This window comes from Cyprinodon tularosa, unplaced genomic scaffold (genome assembly GCF_016077235.1).
Source record: "Cyprinodon tularosa strain WSP-4 unplaced genomic scaffold, ASM1607723v1 ctg210, whole genome shotgun sequence".
Classification (NCBI taxonomy): Eukaryota; Metazoa; Chordata; class Actinopteri; order Cyprinodontiformes; family Cyprinodontidae; genus Cyprinodon; species Cyprinodon tularosa.
The window spans coordinates 2,301,151-2,321,352 of record NW_024038779.1 but is presented as its reverse complement, the minus strand read 5'-3'; the positions used below and the strand labels follow the sequence as shown (position 1 = coordinate 2,321,352).

Genomic DNA, 20,202 nt, shown 5'->3' with positions numbered 1-20,202 from the left:
TTGATTTAGTTGCCCATTTTACAGAATATGCCTCTATCCATCACAATAGCATATTTATTTACCTCAGTAAATAGCTGACAATGTATGTGTCTTAGCTCGCCAAAGCCTGTAATAACTAAATGTATGACTGATTGCAACTGCTTTGGAGGCAGAATAAGATGCATCAACTTTTGTTTTCTGTTTTTATTTCCAGTCAAATGCTAGCTGAATGGCAGCCCACTTTCTTGCAACTCTCAGCAAAATCCCCTCAGCCACTGGGTATGCATGTTTTTTGCTCTGGCTCCACCCTTTCACTGAATTACAGGGTCTGACCAGGAGACGACGCTTCTCTTTAGATCTTAATGTCCACAAACCATGACAGAAAGAATATTTGAGTACAAAGGTTGATGTTTAAACAGGAATTGTAGGGGACCAGCCAAGGGCCAGCCAGTGGCCTATCAAGGAAAGTGGGGAAATTTTGAATGGCTGCTACTCTAACTATACAAGCAGATGTATCCTAGAATGCTTTGCAAGAGTTCTTCTCACAAAGCATCATGATATTTGTTTTGGGGCTAAGAGAGAACAAATATGGTGGAGGCTTCGTGTGGGCAGCCAGAGTCACATGAACAACAGGGAGGGGAAAGTAGTGGTCACGTGTATGAACAGTCAGAGGCCCGAGTTCACCATAAATCCATATAGTTCCTGATCTGTATAGTAATTTAAGCATTTAGGGGTTAGGGCGGATGTTCGGACATAGCCTGTGTCTTTGAATGCAGCCACACTTTGAGATCCTTAGCCAAAGTCTTTTGCAGAGCATTCTTAATGGCAAGGTTTCCATACAACACATCTTTCACCATAAACTATTTTTTTATTTTCTGATTTCAAATTAGAAAAATATTTTTGTGACCAGTTCTGATGGATGTTACTATTAATACCATAATAAGGAGATTCCACTGGTGAAGTTATCAAGAGTCTATGGATTCAGCCTGAAGATCACCCGTATCATAGCCCTCGTCTTATGTTGCTTATCTGTCGAACTTAAATCTCAGCAACTGTGGCGAGCTTTTTTAACATTTAATTGCTAGACTGGATATTCATTACGAATCTGTGTAATATAGTTTTATAATCTATGAAGTGCAAGTCTCAATAGAAATTTCTATGCTCACAAGCTAGTGACTATAGAGACCCACTTTCTTGTCTAAATACCCCCGTGCCACAGTTAAAACTTGGAATCCTTAAACATGGAAAACATAAGCTTCCAACAACATAATCTCACATCACACTAAACGACTACAGTTACTTAGTCTGTTTAAATCACTATGGTAAGTCGTTCACTAAAACATGATGACAATGATGGGGGAGTTTTTCATGTCCCTGAAGTAGGACCATTAAATGCTGCTGAAAATTACACAATGTAGCTTTGAATTAATATTCATTCATTATTTACAAGTAATTAAACTATGGTTATGATCATAGATAACCATAATTATGTAACAAGTTCCGGATTGTTAAACTTACTGATTACATTTTTATCGGCTTGCCATACTCCCTATGCCCTTACATATCTTAACTTGTTTTTTCTTGATGAAGTGTGTGGTTTTGATTGGATCTTTACCATTTAGCTAGTATTAGTAAAAAAATAATGGCAAGAGTGATGCTTGAAGAGATTTTTTTTAAACGTTACCTTAAAAATTTGCTTTAGGTATGCATCTTTCGAAGTTAGTAAATGTAAGTAGCAGATTGGTAAGGAGAAAACCCACCAGCACCTTAAGTCACAATATATGAAGAATTACAAAATATGGCGTAACACCAGACATTTTATCACCCCAAAAAGGACAACTGCTGATAAAATGTGATGTGAAGTTTTGTTTTAAAAGTTAAAAGCAATGGCTGTGGCTTCAAATCACCCGAACAGCTCCAGGAGGCAAAGGCTGTGACAAAGGAAGTCTCCAGGCTGCAGTCATACCTGTCTCAGTGTTTTAGCACATTGGAGGCTCCATCAGGATTTGTGGGGATTTCTCTTAGAGGGAAAATGGAGCTTCAACTAAAGCAGGAATGACAAACCACTGCTGAATACGGGGAGCTTTTGAGGGTCCTCATCTGTACAGTACTAACGGGGTCTTTAAACTTTACACTGGTAAATTTCACAATGTCAATCAGACATAAGGATTTAATTCAAAAACAATAGTCTTACATTTATATCAGATGAGTTCCTGTAGATAATTTTTGATACATTTTGCATTTAATTTGTTTTGTTTCATTTTTTCTTGCATTTTAAAGTACAGCTTTAAAGTTAGTTATAATTCAGATGTTATAGCAAAAAGATGTAATCAGTAGTCCTAAAATCAGGACTGGATTCAGTCATATACAGATACAACTGTCAGTAAAAGTGGAAAATAAAAAAGTTAATTTGATCATATCAAACAAAATGAACTATTCTCCAGTGGAACATAAAGTAGTAACAAAAAATTTAAATCAGTAGTCATTCTTCAAATACCTTTTTATAAAGGTCAAATATTTTGTGAAACTTAAATTAGTTTTAATCAAAGCTGCTTAGAAAACATACAGATGCGGTGCAACATTTGAACTCACTCATTATGACAGAAGATCATTTTGGGCTTTAATGATTCATTAGTGCTGTTTTTTTCCCCAAGATTAATAAGCAATTTATTTTAAACTCAACACAACACCAAGTTTGCATAGTTCTGGCTAAATATTCGACAGTTAATAGCTGAAATCTTAGTGTTCATTAAAGTTGGTTGGTTTCCTTGTGCTGACAAACATTTATTTTAAACAGACTTTTGCGAAAGCCTAATTTAAGCCTGTTTCATGTCATTTAAAATCTGTGTGTTCTAATCTGATGTGTGTTTGGGATAATTGCCCTGTTAAAAACCCCAGTGGTTCTGACGAAACATGGGAGGCAGTCTGGACTGAAGCAAATCGAGTTACAAACTCATACGTGGCGGGATTTTAAATGGAAAATTATTAGCAGATATTTCAGGACCCCAGATGTAGTTGCAAAGATGGATGCTAAAGTACCAAGATTGTGCTTGGAGAGACTTAGGCTCAGCAGTCCCCAATCATACATGAGTCTACAGATGTAATGCTGAGGTTGTAGGATATCATGCTAAGATGGTTATTTTATGGAAAACTTCATATTGTCAACATTTGTGTTATTTACCACTGATGTATGGCTGTATAATTGCTCTGTAAAAATAATAAATGTGTAAGTTCTAAACAAAAAACTAAATAAATATATCATAGAGGAAAAGCTCATCATGATAATGCCTCCACAACCATCCCGTAATGTGCCCACAAGCTTGATTCGACCTGAAAACGATTTTACTCGTCCAAGTGGACAGTTTGTTATATAATAGATAGAACATGGAAATATGAAAATTGATGTCAAATGTAGTTTAATTGTATAGCTTTGTGGTTGTGAGAGAATTGATTAAATGAAATGGATTTTATGTTTAAATCCTGTTCTGAACCAGAAAAGGAATATCCCAGAATAATCAAAATGAGACTCACAGCCACGGTGAGTGTATTTAAAAACTTCTGCCTGTCACAGCATGTGGCTGGGAATTGGAAGATGAAACCACCAAATGACAAAATGTTTGACGTATCCCTCAGCTCAATGTAGAATTGCATTTTGAAAATGCAATTTTACCGCAGTTTAAAAAAAGGCCTTTTTCCCTCATTTCCAAATTGGAAAAGAATTAGCATAATTGCCTCATAGTGCCTAAATTGGCATCTGTAAATTTTAATTTGATAATAAATCTCCTCTATGTGGGGGGTGTGGGGAGGTGCAGGATGGAATTAGATTACAGTCTTGGATCTCATTAGAGATATTTGACAAAGGTCTTTTTCATAATGCTGAGATGTCATCAGCTGGAATCTGAAGAAAATTAATTCATTTTCTTAGTGGGGCACTGGTCTGAAACCCTCCTTTTAATTATGCTCTTTCTTTCAGCTCCCATCTTTTCTCCTTAAAAAAAAAAATCTTCTTTAAACACTTCACTGAAACTCTCATGTTTTATATTTTTTTTCTAATATTGTTCCATAATTTCTCCTTCTACTTTTAACCTTTTCTTTCATCATATTGGCCTAAAATGTAATTCAAAGTTTATTTATTTTTATTTTATTTCAAATCTAATCTTTAATATGCTGACCTTTGGGTTAAAACATATATATTCAGATCCATAGGTTTAGTTTCATTTCATATCAGACATTCATGTCAGGCTTTCAGGGTGGTTCATATCTTTCCTTTCATCATCAGTTTTTGCTTTGAAATGCTAAGTTGTACCTCACCTCTGATTGCTGCTTTCTTTATATTTCAGGAATCCAGAATAAACTGCATCCGCATCGCTCGCAAAGGTAATTCAGAGCATTTACTTTATCATTCAGCCAACAGTCTCATTAAACATTTTGTGAGGGTTTTTCTGTTTAAAAAGCTAGGAAATAACCATAAGGATGTATTGTGTTTTAAGTGTGTGTGTGTTTGATGCACTTTTGTTTACCCTTTTCTTAAGTACAAAGGTTTAGATCTCGCCAAATGTTCTCTGATGGTTTCTTGTTGTTCAACAGTGGGCCCCAGAGAAAAGGGCAACAGGCAGGGAGGGATTAGAGGTCAGGCTTTCATCCTACTTGTTTGGGGGCAGACACTAGAATACATCACATCAAACTAGTCTCTTTGTTCTCATCAGCAGCCCACTAGATAGCTACATCTGAGAGCTCCGACCTCGGTTGCGTCCAAAAAGGTTCTCCAGATCAAAACCTCCAGATGGAGCTACCTTGGCCTCTCAGTATAAGAAAGTGCTGCCCCCTCCGCGCTTCTATTCCTCTGCTCCTCAGCGTTCCAATTCAAAAGACATGAAAAGGGCAGAGACATTGACTCTAAGTCCTGATGGCAGGAGAATCTTTGCCACAGTACGCTGTCATATCATGGCGAATAAAAGTCATGTATTTATAGTTATCGTTGCTGCAACAGTAAGCGGAGCCTTGTAAGTCAATTGATTTAGAGGGTTGCCTCTTTTCCTTTTTTCTTTTTTTTTTTTTTTGAGAAGGCTGCATAACGAGAGATGAGGCTCTCCTCAAGCATAAAGCCAAAAGGCAAAGCTCAGCTCTCACTCCATCTGCCTCCCACTACCCAGTTGGGCATTGATTAATTATGCTTTCTTACAGCAAGGAACTGAACACTGCGCTGGCCTCGTGCCTTTTGACACGAAATGCTGCTAAAGAACGGAATGCAATAGTGCAGTAAGATATTAACAATGTCACAAAAAGAGAGGAAATGGAAGAGAAAGTAACTTAAAAGCAATACTGTATGAGTAATGCACTCTTAGGATTTAACCCATTTCCTGGGGCTGCATGTAGACCAAAAAGCCACGGTTTTTACCAAGGATATCCACGAGTCCCTTTCTCCAAGTCAACTGAGGGCGAAGTCACGTCTCAAATCTCTGATGACGTAAAAATATTTTCTCATCAAATCCATGAAGCTATGCTACACTTTCATTTTCAATACCTACAGGAAGTGGCTACACTTAGCTTTAGCTAATGTTTTTTTCTTGACACCTCTCAGACATGATAGTTTACTGGTTTTAATGACGTCTACCAAGTATATGTCTGCTTCTCTGCTGCAACTTAAAATAAATTTAACCTGATCTAAAAAGTCAATCCGTGAATCTTTAATTACATTGTGGCTCAAAATATAACCATAAAATTCAGTTTCAATCAGGAAAATTCATCCTTAAACAAACGCATTCAATTACAAAGTACATGAAAACATATTCAGTCAGATCAAAGGGTTATTTCTATTTTGGTTCTGTGGTTTTCTTTATTTAAAAAGAAAACTTTATATCTTTTTCTTTTTGTGAATTGAAAAGTTTTTAATCAACCACAATTTTATGCATCAAAGTTCAACATTACAACTGAAATTATTTGCCTTTGAGGTATTTTTCTTGGGTTACCGAATGCAATATACTGAAAAGTTTCAAACGCTACATCAAATTACTCAGTTGAAAACTAGTCATTTACAAAACAACATTTAAAAAAATGTTTGTAATAGAACTCCTGCCACTTAGTTTCCAAGTAGATTTATGAGACAATTTGTTTATAGGAACTTAAAGCTATTAAACTCCCAATAAATTTCGATAGTCTCCTCTTTATAAACATAGGAAACTGTGTTTGACTAAGCTGCAAATTTAGCACGTTTAGGATTACGTTATACATTCTTTAAAGATGATGTTAGCTGGAAATCTCATGCAAACTGCCGGTTTCTCTGTGTTGCTGGAGTTGTTTCTTTTCCCGTGTAGCTGCTCTCGATGATTCCTTGGCCATTAACATAACCTCTGCATCATCAGGTCCTGAGCCATTATTATCAAGCAGCCCATCACAGGTAAAGTGGAGGCAAATGATTCTGGCTTGGATAACAGAGCTGGAGATTACATTTCAACTTCCAGGTGACAGTTTAATTAAGGATCCTCTGGCAGGCACAACACAACAATAGACTTCCATTTCTCCCCTAAGTGCCAATTTCCACCACAGGGCAGCAGGCAGGTGCTTGGATTCATGTGAAAATCTATTTCATGCTCATGTTTGGCTTAATAGAAATTTTTGAAGCTAAATATGACAAAACAGTCTTCTCTGTCCAAAACATTGTGAAACAGAAATGGAATTTCCTCAGCTCCTCATCTACATGTTTAACAGCTTTAAGTTTTAACTAATTTTAAATGAAAAGACAATGCTGGATATACATTTATTACGAGGAATATTTTATAGTGATCAGCTTCTTAGAGGCTGAATGATTTGCTGTTTTACTTATCAGATACATAAAACACCTGTGAAATGCTTTCTATTAATGGACCTCAGCCATTGTAAAATGAGACCAGTGACTTATATTCTGCACTGCATTTTTCCAGATGCTGATTATTTATTAATAACCCTGACAAGGACTAAAATTATATTTTACCACTCTTGTCTTTGTTTGTGATGGGGGTTCAAAAGCAGCGCCCATGGCTGCTGATAGTTTGGCTAAAACATGGCTGTATTTTTATTGTCCCTGCCCTAGATCTGATTTTTTCCCCCTCTTAGCAGACTGTGAGATAGCGCTCTGTCCCCAGGCGTGCTCTGACTTTCTCCTGCTCTCCAGATAGTTTGAGCTGTTCCATTGGGATCAGAGGGGTTGGTTTCAGGGCTGTCAAAGCCTGGAGGACAGGCTGGCAGTGGGTAGGATTTAAAAAAAAAAAGTAGATCAGTGGGCACCACTAACAAGACAAAGACAGCCCCGCTGCTCAGCACCATTTACATAAGTATGAAGCTTTACGGTGGAGAAATGAATAACCTGCTATTATGGTAATGACCTTTTCGCTGGATAACGGACACCAGGGCACCTTGAGATTATGCCGCGGGCCTGGGTAGATTGTTCTGACTGAGAACAGGATATTTCATTCATTTTCTATTTAAAATTAACCTCAAAGTATCATTGTAAGTATTATAACACATCTATATACATTTTGTACATAGAAATGTAGTATTATTGCAATTGGAGGCCCTACTCAATCTTTTGGCAGACTGCAGAGTGACAGTTGTACAGCCCACAGTCAGTGACACATTTCATATGAAGGGTAAACCAGGAAAGATAATTGTTCAAAAGCTATGGGTTCCACTATGTTATGTGGTCACCACAGCCTCATATAAATAATGAAGCAAAGCTTATTCAAATGTCTGAGGGAGATTTACAACTACGGCTGCAGCTAGTGCTTCATATGCATTGTATACATATTTATATAGAACTTTAGCTACAGCTTTCATATTGCTCGTTTTAATCCTGTTTTTAATCAGAAATAATACCAAAAATGCAATATTTGCATTTAGAAATTAAAGTGCCAAAGGTGGGAGGGAAGGTGGAAAGGCTCAGAGTCTCTGTGTTTGAGGTACACTGTGCACAATCAGTGATCATTTGCAAAGCAAAGGGCAATGTTAGTCCAGTCACCCACTAGCTAATTTTAAGAGCAAAAAATGCTTCCATCTGAAGCATCATCAGAGCTGAATGGAGGTATTCCAGGCACAATCACTGGAGGAATTAGTAATATTGATTAAATTGATGCCTTTTTTTCTTTCACAAATAGATTTTGGGATGGGGCAAAACAACACCATGAAGTGGAAATGAATGGTTTTGGAGGCAGTATTGCTATAATGTTGAACTTGAGAAGGAAAGAAAAAGTAGGGACAAGAGAGGCCATCTTACTATATTTCTACTTTGATATTCAAATGTACGTGTTTGTGATTTAGGTAGCATGCGGAGGCAGAGGAACAACTAAAACAGTAGGTTCTGTGGACCAGGATGGAAGACCTATGGTCTGCACTAGACGTCTTCAACCCTAGTCCTCAGGGCCCACTGTAAAGGATGTTTTAGGTGTTCACCTACTGCAATACACTTGACTTAAATAGATACTGTAGGTGATTAACAGATTTCTGCAACCCTCAACGTTTGAAGAGGTTATACATAATTTGATGAAGTTGTGCTAAAGCAAAGACATGTCTTAGGAATGAGGTGCAGAGGGCCCTAACCTTAACCATCTCATCTACATTGAAGATCTGAGATACCAGAGCCAACAAAGCAGACAAGTTTAAGGCCGCTACTAAAGCTGTAGACAGAGAGCACACCACTGCTGCAGTAAATCATGTAAAAGGAACCTTTATTATGTTGTATTAAGTAAGACTTTTTGGAAAAAATATACGTTTCATCCCGACTTAGATCAAAAAATTAAATACATTTAGGTTTGTATGATTTGTTAATTAATTGACCTTCAGGCGAACAAAGTTGTCAGAAATAATTGTGACTCAAAAACTTGAAAATAGTAACACATAGAAAAAGTGCAGCATTTCATACCTACAACATTTATTTTTTATTTTTCTGTTTAGAAAAAAACTCTTCTAGGAAACCATTGATAAAGACCATTTTATCAAGGTCCTGCTTCAATGATAAAACATTAAAACACTAAAACATTGAATGGCTAAAAGATCTGGAACAGCCGAGACACTGTTCAGATGAGCATATAATAAAAATATATAACAACCATGTATGGTGCTGTTTAAAAATGAATACCTCTATCTTCCTTACATCTAAGCTTGCAGTCTGTTTCCTTCACTCCCCTTAGAATTGGCAAGAATATTAGCTAGAAAAGCTGTACAGAGTAGCCCTAATGCGTTTTTTGGAACGTTGGGTGCAGAAAGTATGTAAATCAACATTTAGGTTTAGGGATGAGTCCTGGGACAATAGTGAATCTTTCTGGTTAAGAGAATATGTTACAGAGTTACATTACAATGTTGTGGGAACAGGTTGTTTTCCACACATGCAAAGAGGGAAGAGTGGCTACCTGCAACTGTTAATAGAATCCTTTTTTTTTATTCACCCTAAATTCGGAGCTTAACCACTATGTTGTGCTTCTGAGCCTCACTGCTCTTTTCTTCCCTCCTTCATTCTCCCGACCTCGCGGAGCCCGTGGATCGCTTTCAAAACATGTCTCCCTGTTTTAATTGACTTACTGCAAATTGCAAGGGGTCCCAATTTTACTCACGTGATCTTATTTTAATCACTTTCAATAACATAAAACAGTTAAGGAAAACTGCTTGACGTAACAGCTAGCATGTGTGTCCACTTCCAAACACAGGGGTTACTTGGTAATTGGTGGGTTTAATGCAGTCTGACAATCTGGATGTTTGATATTGTGAATAGGAGTTTAGCCATGTATTGTTCTTATTTTTGTAGGTACAGTTTCGCTAGTAGACAGTGTTTGATGAATAGTGCAGGAGCCACATCAATTATTTTATCCTTCTGTCAAACTAGTAACCCTTGATGATTCAAGATCAGACCACTCTAAAACATAAAAAGAGAGGTCTATTTTGTTACTTTTCCTCCATGTTCTGAACTGTTTTTTTTTTGTAAACATTTTAATAAAAATCATTTGAACAAACATCAGTCCTATACATGCCTAGGATCTGTATCTCAATAAAAGAAAATGGGGGCATTTCTAAAATCTGCTTTTTCATTCACTCTTTTGGAGGGAGTGCCCAAAAATAATATCTTTTGTACTCTTGTGCAAAGGCTGAAATTTTCCATTTTCCATTATTTTCCATTTTTTGTTTCTAGCCGCCTGCAAGGATCACCGTAAAGCCATGGAGGTGTCTCAGCACACTGAGGAGATGGGACTGATCCTGGGCATCTGCGCTGGAGGTCTGGTGGTCTTGATCCTCCTGCTTGGTGCCGTCATCATCGTCATTAAGAAAGGGTAAATGACTTCTACCTAATTGTTCTGTGCATTAAAAACATGCCTCATTTTGCACAATCATGCCATATCTGCCACATCTTTGCATTTCATTTCTGAACAGCTCAGTGACCACCTTTTATGCGCCTGATGAACTTTGATGAAGGTCATGCTTTCCAGGGAATAGGCAGGTCCAACAAGCAGCGCTGGGTTGTTTTCCTATCCCAGAGGAAGCAAACAGTGCTCATGTGCAGAGCCTATCTGAGTGTGAAGTATTTAATTAAAGGTGGATGCAATTCAATTAAATCGCCTAATTACACACACTGAGCAGAGGCCTGACCCTTAAATGAAATGGCAATTGGGAGAGGAAAGGTGTCCCTTCAGAGATTATTAGCCAATGATCCCTCAAGTGAATTATTTGCACCTTTAACTCTTCCACTTAGATACCTTCACCATGGGTCTTTTCCAAGTCAAAGTATCCAACAGTTAGAGTATAGCTTTCCAAATGAGGAGTCAGTGTTCCACCTCAACAATTGAACATACTAAAATGGCCGATAGTTGAAGTCACTATTCTGCACACTGGGCCCTGAGCCTCTATAGCTTTTTGTCATGGAGATTGATTGCCAGATTGGCTGTGACAGGAAGCCACACAGCTCAGTCCTCGAGGTGTAACGGCCAGAAAATGAGTCGATTGAAAGTTTGTCTACCGCTGTGTGTTTGATCTGCCAGCAGCTGGTTGATCCACTCACATATGTCATAAGGCTGCCTGCACAGCTGGACTCTTTATTTTCACTGTAATCAATGCATTCTCTTCTCAGCTGGCATTGCTTTCATCTTACATATCTTCTTTTTCTTGATCCCCCCCCACCTTCCTCCCTTTGCTGCGCTCTTGCCAGAAGGGACCACTACTCTTATTATCCGTAAGTGTCTCCACCTCTCATCTGGGGATTCATCATTTACATGCTTAAGCTCCTGCTTATCATTCATCAGTTGAAGGGAAAAATTCAACACAGTATTTCTATATGTTAAATACGGTGCCTTGAATGCCTCTCAACATTTTTATTCCATTTTACCACATTATAACACGAATTGCAATGCATACATTTTTAGGGGTGGGGAAGTTAAGTGGACCCTTTTCAAAGCTTGTCATAAATGAGAAGTTAAATAGCTACTCTGATTCCCATACATTTATCTTAGTACAGGTTTTATCTTTCACCTAAATAAAATAAACAGGGATATCCTATGTGTAAGCTAAGCTTATTTTATATACAGTTGTTCTATAATGTTTGCCATTCAAGAGGTCAAATGTAATTCTGCAGAGATCCACAGCAGAGGTGGGAACAAAATCTACATAAAGCTGGTCTTTATAAAGGAGATTGAAAAAACACAGTGTATATAGGGGACACGGCCATGTGGGTTAAGATGGTCTTCTTAAATGAGACTAAAATTGAACTCTTTGTCTTACATGTGAAATCTAGTGTCGGCCAAAAAACCTATACCAGGTATAAACCTAAACATTACCACCATGTTGTAATACATAGGGTTGGAAGCATTATGCTGAGGGAATAATTTTCATCATCAGATGAAGGAAGCTGGTTAATTTGAAGATAGATGGAGATAAAAGGCAGGATATACAAGAAAGAAACATGTTTGATGCTGATAAAAGACCTGTAGCAGGAGAAGGAGCTTGAGCATATAGCAGTGGTGGTTTCTCATTAAACACTAGGGGGCGAAACTTCTCCTGTATATTTTATAAGATAATTTGTCAAATATGCATTGTTAAACTTAGTAATTTTTTCCTTAAAATGAATTAAATATGCGCTAAAAGGCGATCAATTTTATGGGTATGTTCTGCATTAATCAACTGTTGAGCCTACTCTCCGACGCGATCTCCCGTGTGCTTTGGAGCAGCAAGACACTGCCCGTTAGCCTCTACGTCTAAGTTTAAGCTTCCCTGTACTGACGTGTGAAAAAAGCAAGAAAGTAGAGCCCTGATTGAAAAACATACAAAAATCCATCACTTCCTGTCAGGTTAAACCTATCTATAGAGCAGGGGCGGGTTTTGAAACTGGTTGCTAGATGCTGATTGGCCTAACACACTGTATGACTGACAGTGCCCAGACATAGGGGATGGTTCTCCTCATGATGCTCAGAGGTGGGAGGAAAATGGATCATTCAGTCGAAATAGTCGTCTTGCACTGAACTCTTGCTGTGGTTTCTAGAGTTTATTATTTCCCAGCTTTTTATAACTGCAGTTTTCAACCGTTGTAGTATTGTGTTTTATGTGTTTCAACTTTTTTAATGCAATTTGTCACATTCAGATTTAATTAACACCACTGAGCCTCCCCTGTTTCAAAGAGCAGCAGCCGCCACTGGCATACAATGAAGCAACAATGAAATGGTTTAGGTCGGGGATGTCAAACTAAAGTCCTCGAGGGCCTTCATCCTGCAACGTTTAGATTTCTCTGTGGTCCAACACACCTGAATCAAATGGCTTAATTACCTCCTCAGTTGAAGTCAAGTACTCCAGAGTCCTGCAAAGAACCCTATTATTTAATTCAGGTGGGTTAAAGCAGACATGCGTCTAACAAGATGCAGGACATCGGCCTTTCAGGAATGGTTTCTGACATCCCTGCTTAACATAAGTGCAAATATAGCTGAGGATCGGTGACAACAACAGGAGACTTCTGTTTGGAGATGCTCTACTTTTTACCTCATTAGGTTTAAGCAAAGAGGAACATAGATGAATAGATGGGCATGTATATATGTATGTATGTATGTATATATGCATGTATGTATGAATATATGTTCTTGTAGAGACATACACCCAAAGACTTAAGATTTAACTTCAGTTAAAGGTTGTTATACAAAGAAATGATTGAGGAGCGCTAACACAAATACAAACACAATACATCATTTTCCTTCCAAACCAAATTTAAGCTCTGCTAAATCAAGACGGATGCTTTAAACTTTGTAATTTAAATGTGAACAAATCTTTTCCAAGGCCTTAGTGTAGCTGTAATTTATCACCGTTTATGCTAACCCAAAAAATGTTTCTTAGAAAACAAGTTACAAGTTTTTATGTTATTAAAATCCTGTGTGTTCTGTATCATAACTCTCCCTCCACCGTCTACCCTACCAGGAAACCAGTAAACAAGACTCCTATTACCTACCGGCAGGAAAAGAGCCATATGGGCTCCTTGGAGCGCAGTTTCACAGACCAGAGCACCCTGCAGGAGGATGAAAGATTGGCTCTTTCCTTCATGGATTCACATACGTGTGGAACACGAAGTAAGAGACTCATACTTAGGCTCACGCTGGGTTAAATGAAATGATTCTTTAGATTGCACATGATCAGTTCTTAAAAGAGGAGCTCTATGAGCATGTTCTACCTGCCGTAATTGTTCCTAAATTATGTAAGATATAGAAAACAACTGAGTCATTTCAAATGTGTTGTATTTAGTTGCTACAGGTGTATTTTATAGGAGCCTAACTACGTTGTATAATACAGCTCCAGTTTCTTATTAAAACTGCCAATGTGCCTTTCCTTGCTCAGGTGATGCTCGTAGTTCAGTGAACGAGGCCAGCAGCCTGCTAGGGGGCTCCCCGAGGCACCAGTGCGGGCGTAAAGGCTCCCCCTACCACACAGGACAGCTCCACCCCGCAGTCCGAGTGGCCGACCTTCTCCAGCACATCAACCAGATGAAGACCGCTGAGGGCTATGGCTTTAAACAGGAATATGAGGTGAAAAGGGCACTGTTACAGTCTGTTCCCACTGACATTATAAAACAACTTAGACAGCTCTTTGTCTGGGGCTCAGGAGGTATAGCAAGTCTCCCACTCACAGGAAGGTTAGAGGTTAATTCCTTAAGTCTCTGGCCTGCATTCCAAATGTGCTTATAATACAGTATAGTCTAGTGACTGTCAGACTCCCTCCAGTGTGTTTGACTAAAAAGACTAGCAAGTGTATTACCTATGAGTATAATAGAAAATATGGAATACTGTTTTAGAATTAGATCAACTAGAATAGCTTTTTTCTTATGAAATCTCACTAGATCATTTTCTATATTAAGCAACCAATACAACAGATTTTATAAAATGGAGGAACGAGAGAGGCTGATACCATTCCATAGGACTTTGTAAAGCCCTTCAGAAAACTAACAAACAAGCAAAAAAAGGCTGACTCGTGTGCTGTAAAATAAAACCAAACATAAAACAAACACAGAAAATCCAAAACATGTAAAGATGTTAGACCTTGATACAAGTAGATCATCTACATCTGTTCTCCATTACAGACGAAGAACACATCTAGTGTTGTCATATTAGAGGGTTCAAAGGTAAAATGTAGTTAAGGCAGTTTTTTAATTCTTTAATGACTAAATAAGAACAAACTTACAAAGAACTTGACAGAGAAAACAAACTAGAGTTGGAAACAGGAAAGACAAAAATTAATGTTTCAGTTTAGATACATGAAAATTCAGCTGCTTAAATACTGGAAAGATAAAGGCAAGATAAACAGTTGTGAAGTGCGATATGGAAATAGCTGAGAAGGATCAAGGTAATGAGCTGAAGGAGCTAAAAACAAAAAAAACACAAGGAAGGGATGTAACATAATGTAAATCAGATGAACACAAAAAAAATTATTAGGTATAATTGTAGATTGATTGATTGATTGATTGATTGATTGATTGATTGATTCCTTCCTTCCTTCCTTCCTTCCTTCCTTCCTTCCTTCCTTCCTTCCTTCCTTCCTTCCTTCCTTCCTTCCTTCCTTCCTTCCTTCCTTCCATCCATCCATCCATCCATCCATCCATCCATCCATCCATCCATCCATCCATCCATCCATCCATCCATCGCAGGGCAGAACATAAAGATAAGGACCAAGGAAAATAAATAGAGGAAGGAAAACATACATGGAAGCATCTAGATAACCAAACTAAAGGAATAAATGATATGAAGAAATCAAATTAGGCACAAAGGAACCGCTAAAGAAATATGAACGATAGAAACCGATCCAACATTAGGAGAATATGAAGAGCGATGATTTTGCTTTGGAAGTCTCCCGTTGCACTGCAAGTTTAACTAGACAGGAGGCAGTTAGATGTCCTCTCTGGTGGGCTTAAAAAAAAAAAAAAAAAAAAAAAGATTATTTGCTACTTTTGCCCTTATTGTTACTTTTTTCAGGTTTGGTTTTCATGATGTCACACTTTGACTCAAAAAAGCAGCATCAGCGTCTGTATTTAAAATCACTGGTATAATATTTTTTGCCTTCAAGTTACTCAGGACAAATATGAATAACTATTTTTCTTTCCACAGGCAGTACAGATATACAAATAGATATTCTTTTCATCCAGTCATTATTAACCGCTTCCTCCTTGATAGATAGGAGTCCGAAACAAATTCTAATAATGTTTCAATCATAATTTTTCCTCATACAATGTTACATGTATATTACAATGTATAAGCTCATTAATAACATGTTGAACATAAATGTTCAAACTCATTGTGAAATAGATTTTTCACCTCTTCTTAAGGCTTTAAATCTGACATCTTGCTATTCTTTGGATCTTACATCCACTTTTTAGATTTGCTGTTCATGACTGAGATAGCAAATTGTTACATCAACACTAAGTGATTGCTGTTATGAGACACCCGGGATTTGCTACACTCAAATCATTGTGTTCGTCTAAAACCCCTTTACAGCAGATTAAGACTTTTATAGTTTCCATGACTGCCACAAGCTCTCAAGCATCTTTGGATTTTCTGATATTTCTGAACCTCCAGCATTAATTTTAGCTTTATTGTGCCAAAAAATAATAATATATATATATATATATATATATATATATATATATATATATATATATATATATATATATATACATACATACATTATATCAGTAATTTTTTAATCAGTCATCCCGAAACGAAACTGTATAAAAAATTTTACATGTGCCGTCCCTGTTGCAGCAAGTGGGAGGCTTTGTGCAAAGTGTGCAAAGCTGGCAGATATGTTTCAGTGTCTAATAAAGTTGCTGGATATCTTAAAGCTCACATGGACACATAAAAAACGTAAACAAAGCTGTGCAAGGTTAGAGTTTTTCTGCAAAGTTGACTGAGTACTTTGTATCTGGGAAAACAGAGGATGATGTAAATGCAGCTGAAGGTGCAATAACATTTCATACTGTGTCAAATGTAATGTTCAATGATCGCTCAAAAACTATGTGATGTATTTGAAACTGAGGGCAGTTGAAACTGGTATGCAAGTAGTGTTGGCAAACTATCAGATGATTAAAGAACAATGTTTTTAATTTTTTCTTCAGCTGCTTTTTGGTATCCTTTTTGTTGGAGTCAGAGGAACTGCAGGACCTCATGCATAAAGCAGCCATAGTGCAAAGAGTTGTAAACAAATCAGAACACTCTGAGCTCTGCCAACAAGATTATGTTAGCATCAAGCCAGCCCACGCAGGTCTTAGGATCCACTCATCGGTAAAAAAACAGTGCTGGTAACAGGATCCTCCATAGTCCGACCAGGACCCAGAAGTTCTGCTACCATAAAAATGATTAGGAACAATCAGAACCTCACCATTACAGATTTGTGCATGCTAAAAACAGTCAGAGAACTCTCACACTCCATCACATCTATGAGGGAGAGCTCTGCGTTAATGAAGCAACGTAGAAGACATTAGATATTCTGTTTAATTTGTTCAAGTCCAAAGGTTTGGTGTGAGGCTAGTGTTAAGATCGACTTGTTCAAGATGTGAAATATTATTTCTATGGCAACAAAACATCAATAAAGTAAAATAATTACTGCAGTTTTAGATTGTAAAGAAACAACAGTTGATATTTAAATATCTTTTTTTACAGTTATGCTGCTTGTGCTGTATGCAACTGATAAAAATAAAGACTGTAAGGTACATGGCCATCGAAAATGACAACATGGCTACAGTACTCAATTTTGGCCCGAAGCAGTTTTTGAAAATATTTTAGATCAGAGACGTTATTACCTTTTGGAATTGTCCCAGTTCTGTCCCAAAAAACCTTTCTAGGAGACATGCTTGACCTTGATTAGTTAGGTTGTTCGTAGCAAGGACTAACTCAGAAGGTTGTATTAGTCTGTTAAACACAGGTACTCCATTTAGAGGTTAAAGCCACTTCCAAGAATATTTCACGGGGAACCGTTCATCAGGCCTAGTTACGCAAAACTTCAAAAATAAAATTATTTTAGTGAAATTTTTATAGGGTTTACATTCTGAAGAAGGAGCATTAACTGAAGCTACTGAAATTAATCACCAAAGCCAAAAAGGCATCTGAAGGACACCACTGCTGTTCAGATGAATAGATCTTCCTCATTTAGACCAAAAGAAGACCTCTATTGTGATGGGAGGGTTGATGAGGTTAAACGTCCCTTCCTCCTCCTACTGAGTCTCTGTCGGCTGCAGACAGATTGCTGTAAAGAAGAGAAGGGACAGTCTGGAAAAGTGCAGAATGATGAAAACTGAAAAAAAGCCCAACAAAAAAGCCCCTCTTGGATCCTTTTACCTTTAATCCGGTAAGAATTGTCTTCCTCCCCAGCAGCTATGTTGGTATTTACCACCCTTTGTGAAATGTGGTGCAATAAAAGTGCAATAGGGTCATTACAGGTTTTTTTCCCAGTAGGAATACACATAACATTAGTCTCACTGTTGTTACCAAGCATATCTCATATGTGCCCATTTGATCTTTTGGATGATAACAATACAGAAGGTGTATTCTATTGGATTGACATTTGGAGGTCAGTAGTTGGGACCTACTGACATTTCTTTAAGCTCTTTGTAACCACAAGATATTTAATGTTAAAACAAACTGCGGTGGTAAAGATGAAACAAGGCATGACAAGTGTACGGTATAAGCATATTTAGGCAACAAGACAATTCAAAGTGCATACATGATGAAAATATATGAGCAATTTTTTTTTTTTTTTTTTTTTAGACTCTAGTGGCCTTTATTTTCATTATTTTTCAAGACAGGAAAGTGGGTTAGAAGAGAGGGGACAGTCATTCGGCAAAGGTCAGCAGGACCGGGACTCAAACCTGCGACAGCCAGTATTTGGCTCAAGAACAGAGTAGTTTAATAAAGCAGAATAATAAACGATTGGCAGGAGAAAAATTTAAAAAATATTTCTGGTAATAAAAAAAAAAAAAAAACATTCAAAAACAGCTTGAACAAATGTGTTTTTGTCCTTAATTAAAAAAATGTGTTTTACCATTCTTTTTGTTTTCTGGGAGTTTATTAGAGCACTATAACAGAGTGCTGCTTCTCCATGTTTTGCTGTGATTCGAGGTTATGTGGAAAATTGAACGGGAAGTAGAGAGGGTTTGTGGAAGGTTGATACAACGTCAGATCTTTTTTGTATTTTGGTGATTTATAAATTAACAGAAGTCCTCTAAAGTTTAATCAACTGATCTGCTTTCCTAGTTTTAGTGAGGACCTGGGCAGCAACATTCTACCTCAACTCTAGCTGTCTGATCAACTTTTTCAGGCAGACCTGTGAATATTGTTTTATTAATAATTTCAAAAATTGTTTAGTTAATACAAATTAAAGATTAATTAAAGAATTAGTCATTTAAAGTTCATTAGGTGAAGCCAGACAGACTTTGTAACTGTCTTTATGTATCTCTGATGGGCCATGTCCAAGTCCCAGATTTTATGCCTGATAGTGTTTTCTATATGATAACTAAAACATCTTGGCATTTATGAGTAGTGTCGTCTAAGTTCTGTAGTTTTCTTAATGAGTTGCACGACATGAAACTAGTTTCACTTAAAACTAATCTGATTTCCCATTCTATCATAAACCTGTTCACAAACGTCCCATCCCTGATCAGATGAAAGTGTGTATGGAAAAGGGATGACAAATTAATAGGAATTAGTGTAAACTCTTTTTTTTCTGACCTTGTGATTAAAAGAAAACTACATTACGGAATTTCAAAACCTTGATGTCTTCGAATTTCTGCAAAAAGTATTTACTTTCAGCCAAATCAAAATTCTTCACGTTTGATGCGATTTCCTGAATATGACTGTTTGTCCTTGAAATCAATACAGCATCCTCCCTCGGGTGAGATTTGACAATAGGATTGGAATTCATGTCAGCAAACCATGCTGTCTGTAAATCAGTGATTCTGTCCTGACCAACATACCCTCATGTACTGTAAATAAAAGCAGTACTAGTCCTAGTGCATTTCATATTTACCTACGACTTGGGAGTTTTTCACAGTAATTTTGGTTTATTTACAAAAGAAAACAATGATGTATGAAAATATTTAGAATTGATTTCCAGGGCCCCCAAAAACAAGGCTGACATATTGCCCAGGAAAGCTGGAGGAGGGAAGGAATGCCAGCCTCCCAAGCACCTGTTTTAAGTCAAATGTGTGTTAAACATATGGTATGTAAACTAGCTGTTTAATGAGAAAACATCATACTAAATGAGCCAATGCAAGTGAAGGCAACACAGAATAGAGTTTGAGGTCTGTTGATTATAGTGTGTTTGATCATCAGCATTGCTATCCATTAAACAGCAGCATGAAGTGCTGAGAGCAGCATAGTTTCATTGCAAGTTTGCATTATTAAGTAGCTTGTAAAATTAAACTCTAACTAATCATTTGTTAATCATTACCGCTCGAAGTGAGCTTTTCTAACCCAGGGTTAGAGAACATTTGTGGGGGGCAATAAACATCTTGACAGGGTGAGAGGACAAACAGAAGAACATGTGATCACACCCTGTTAGTGTCGCCATGGCAGCATGCTTTTAGTCCAGAAAATTTCTTATTGCCTTTTTTTTCAGGGGCAGTCAATAAATACAGGGCATAAGAAAAGATTGAAAAAAATTAAATGATTAAAAAAAATGTTTTTTTTTTCTACCCAGCCATCCCTAAAATAGGTCAAATATGCTCACATGTATTTACCCTTAATCTACGCC

The 20,202-nt window shown here is 37.3% G+C and overlaps 1 protein-coding gene across 1 annotated transcript in view; it reads left to right on the top strand.

The window, feature by feature from the left end:
• Positions 1–20,202, top strand: part of ptprub (protein tyrosine phosphatase receptor type Ub) — a 270,284-nt gene that overhangs the window by 204,370 nt on the left and 45,712 nt on the right. Inside the window, 5 exon segments of the mRNA XM_038285405.1 lie at positions 4,320–4,356; positions 10,133–10,271; positions 11,144–11,167; positions 13,390–13,538; positions 13,804–13,991. Coding sequence (XP_038141333.1) covers positions 4,320–4,356; positions 10,133–10,271; positions 11,144–11,167; positions 13,390–13,538; positions 13,804–13,991 — 537 coding nt within the window.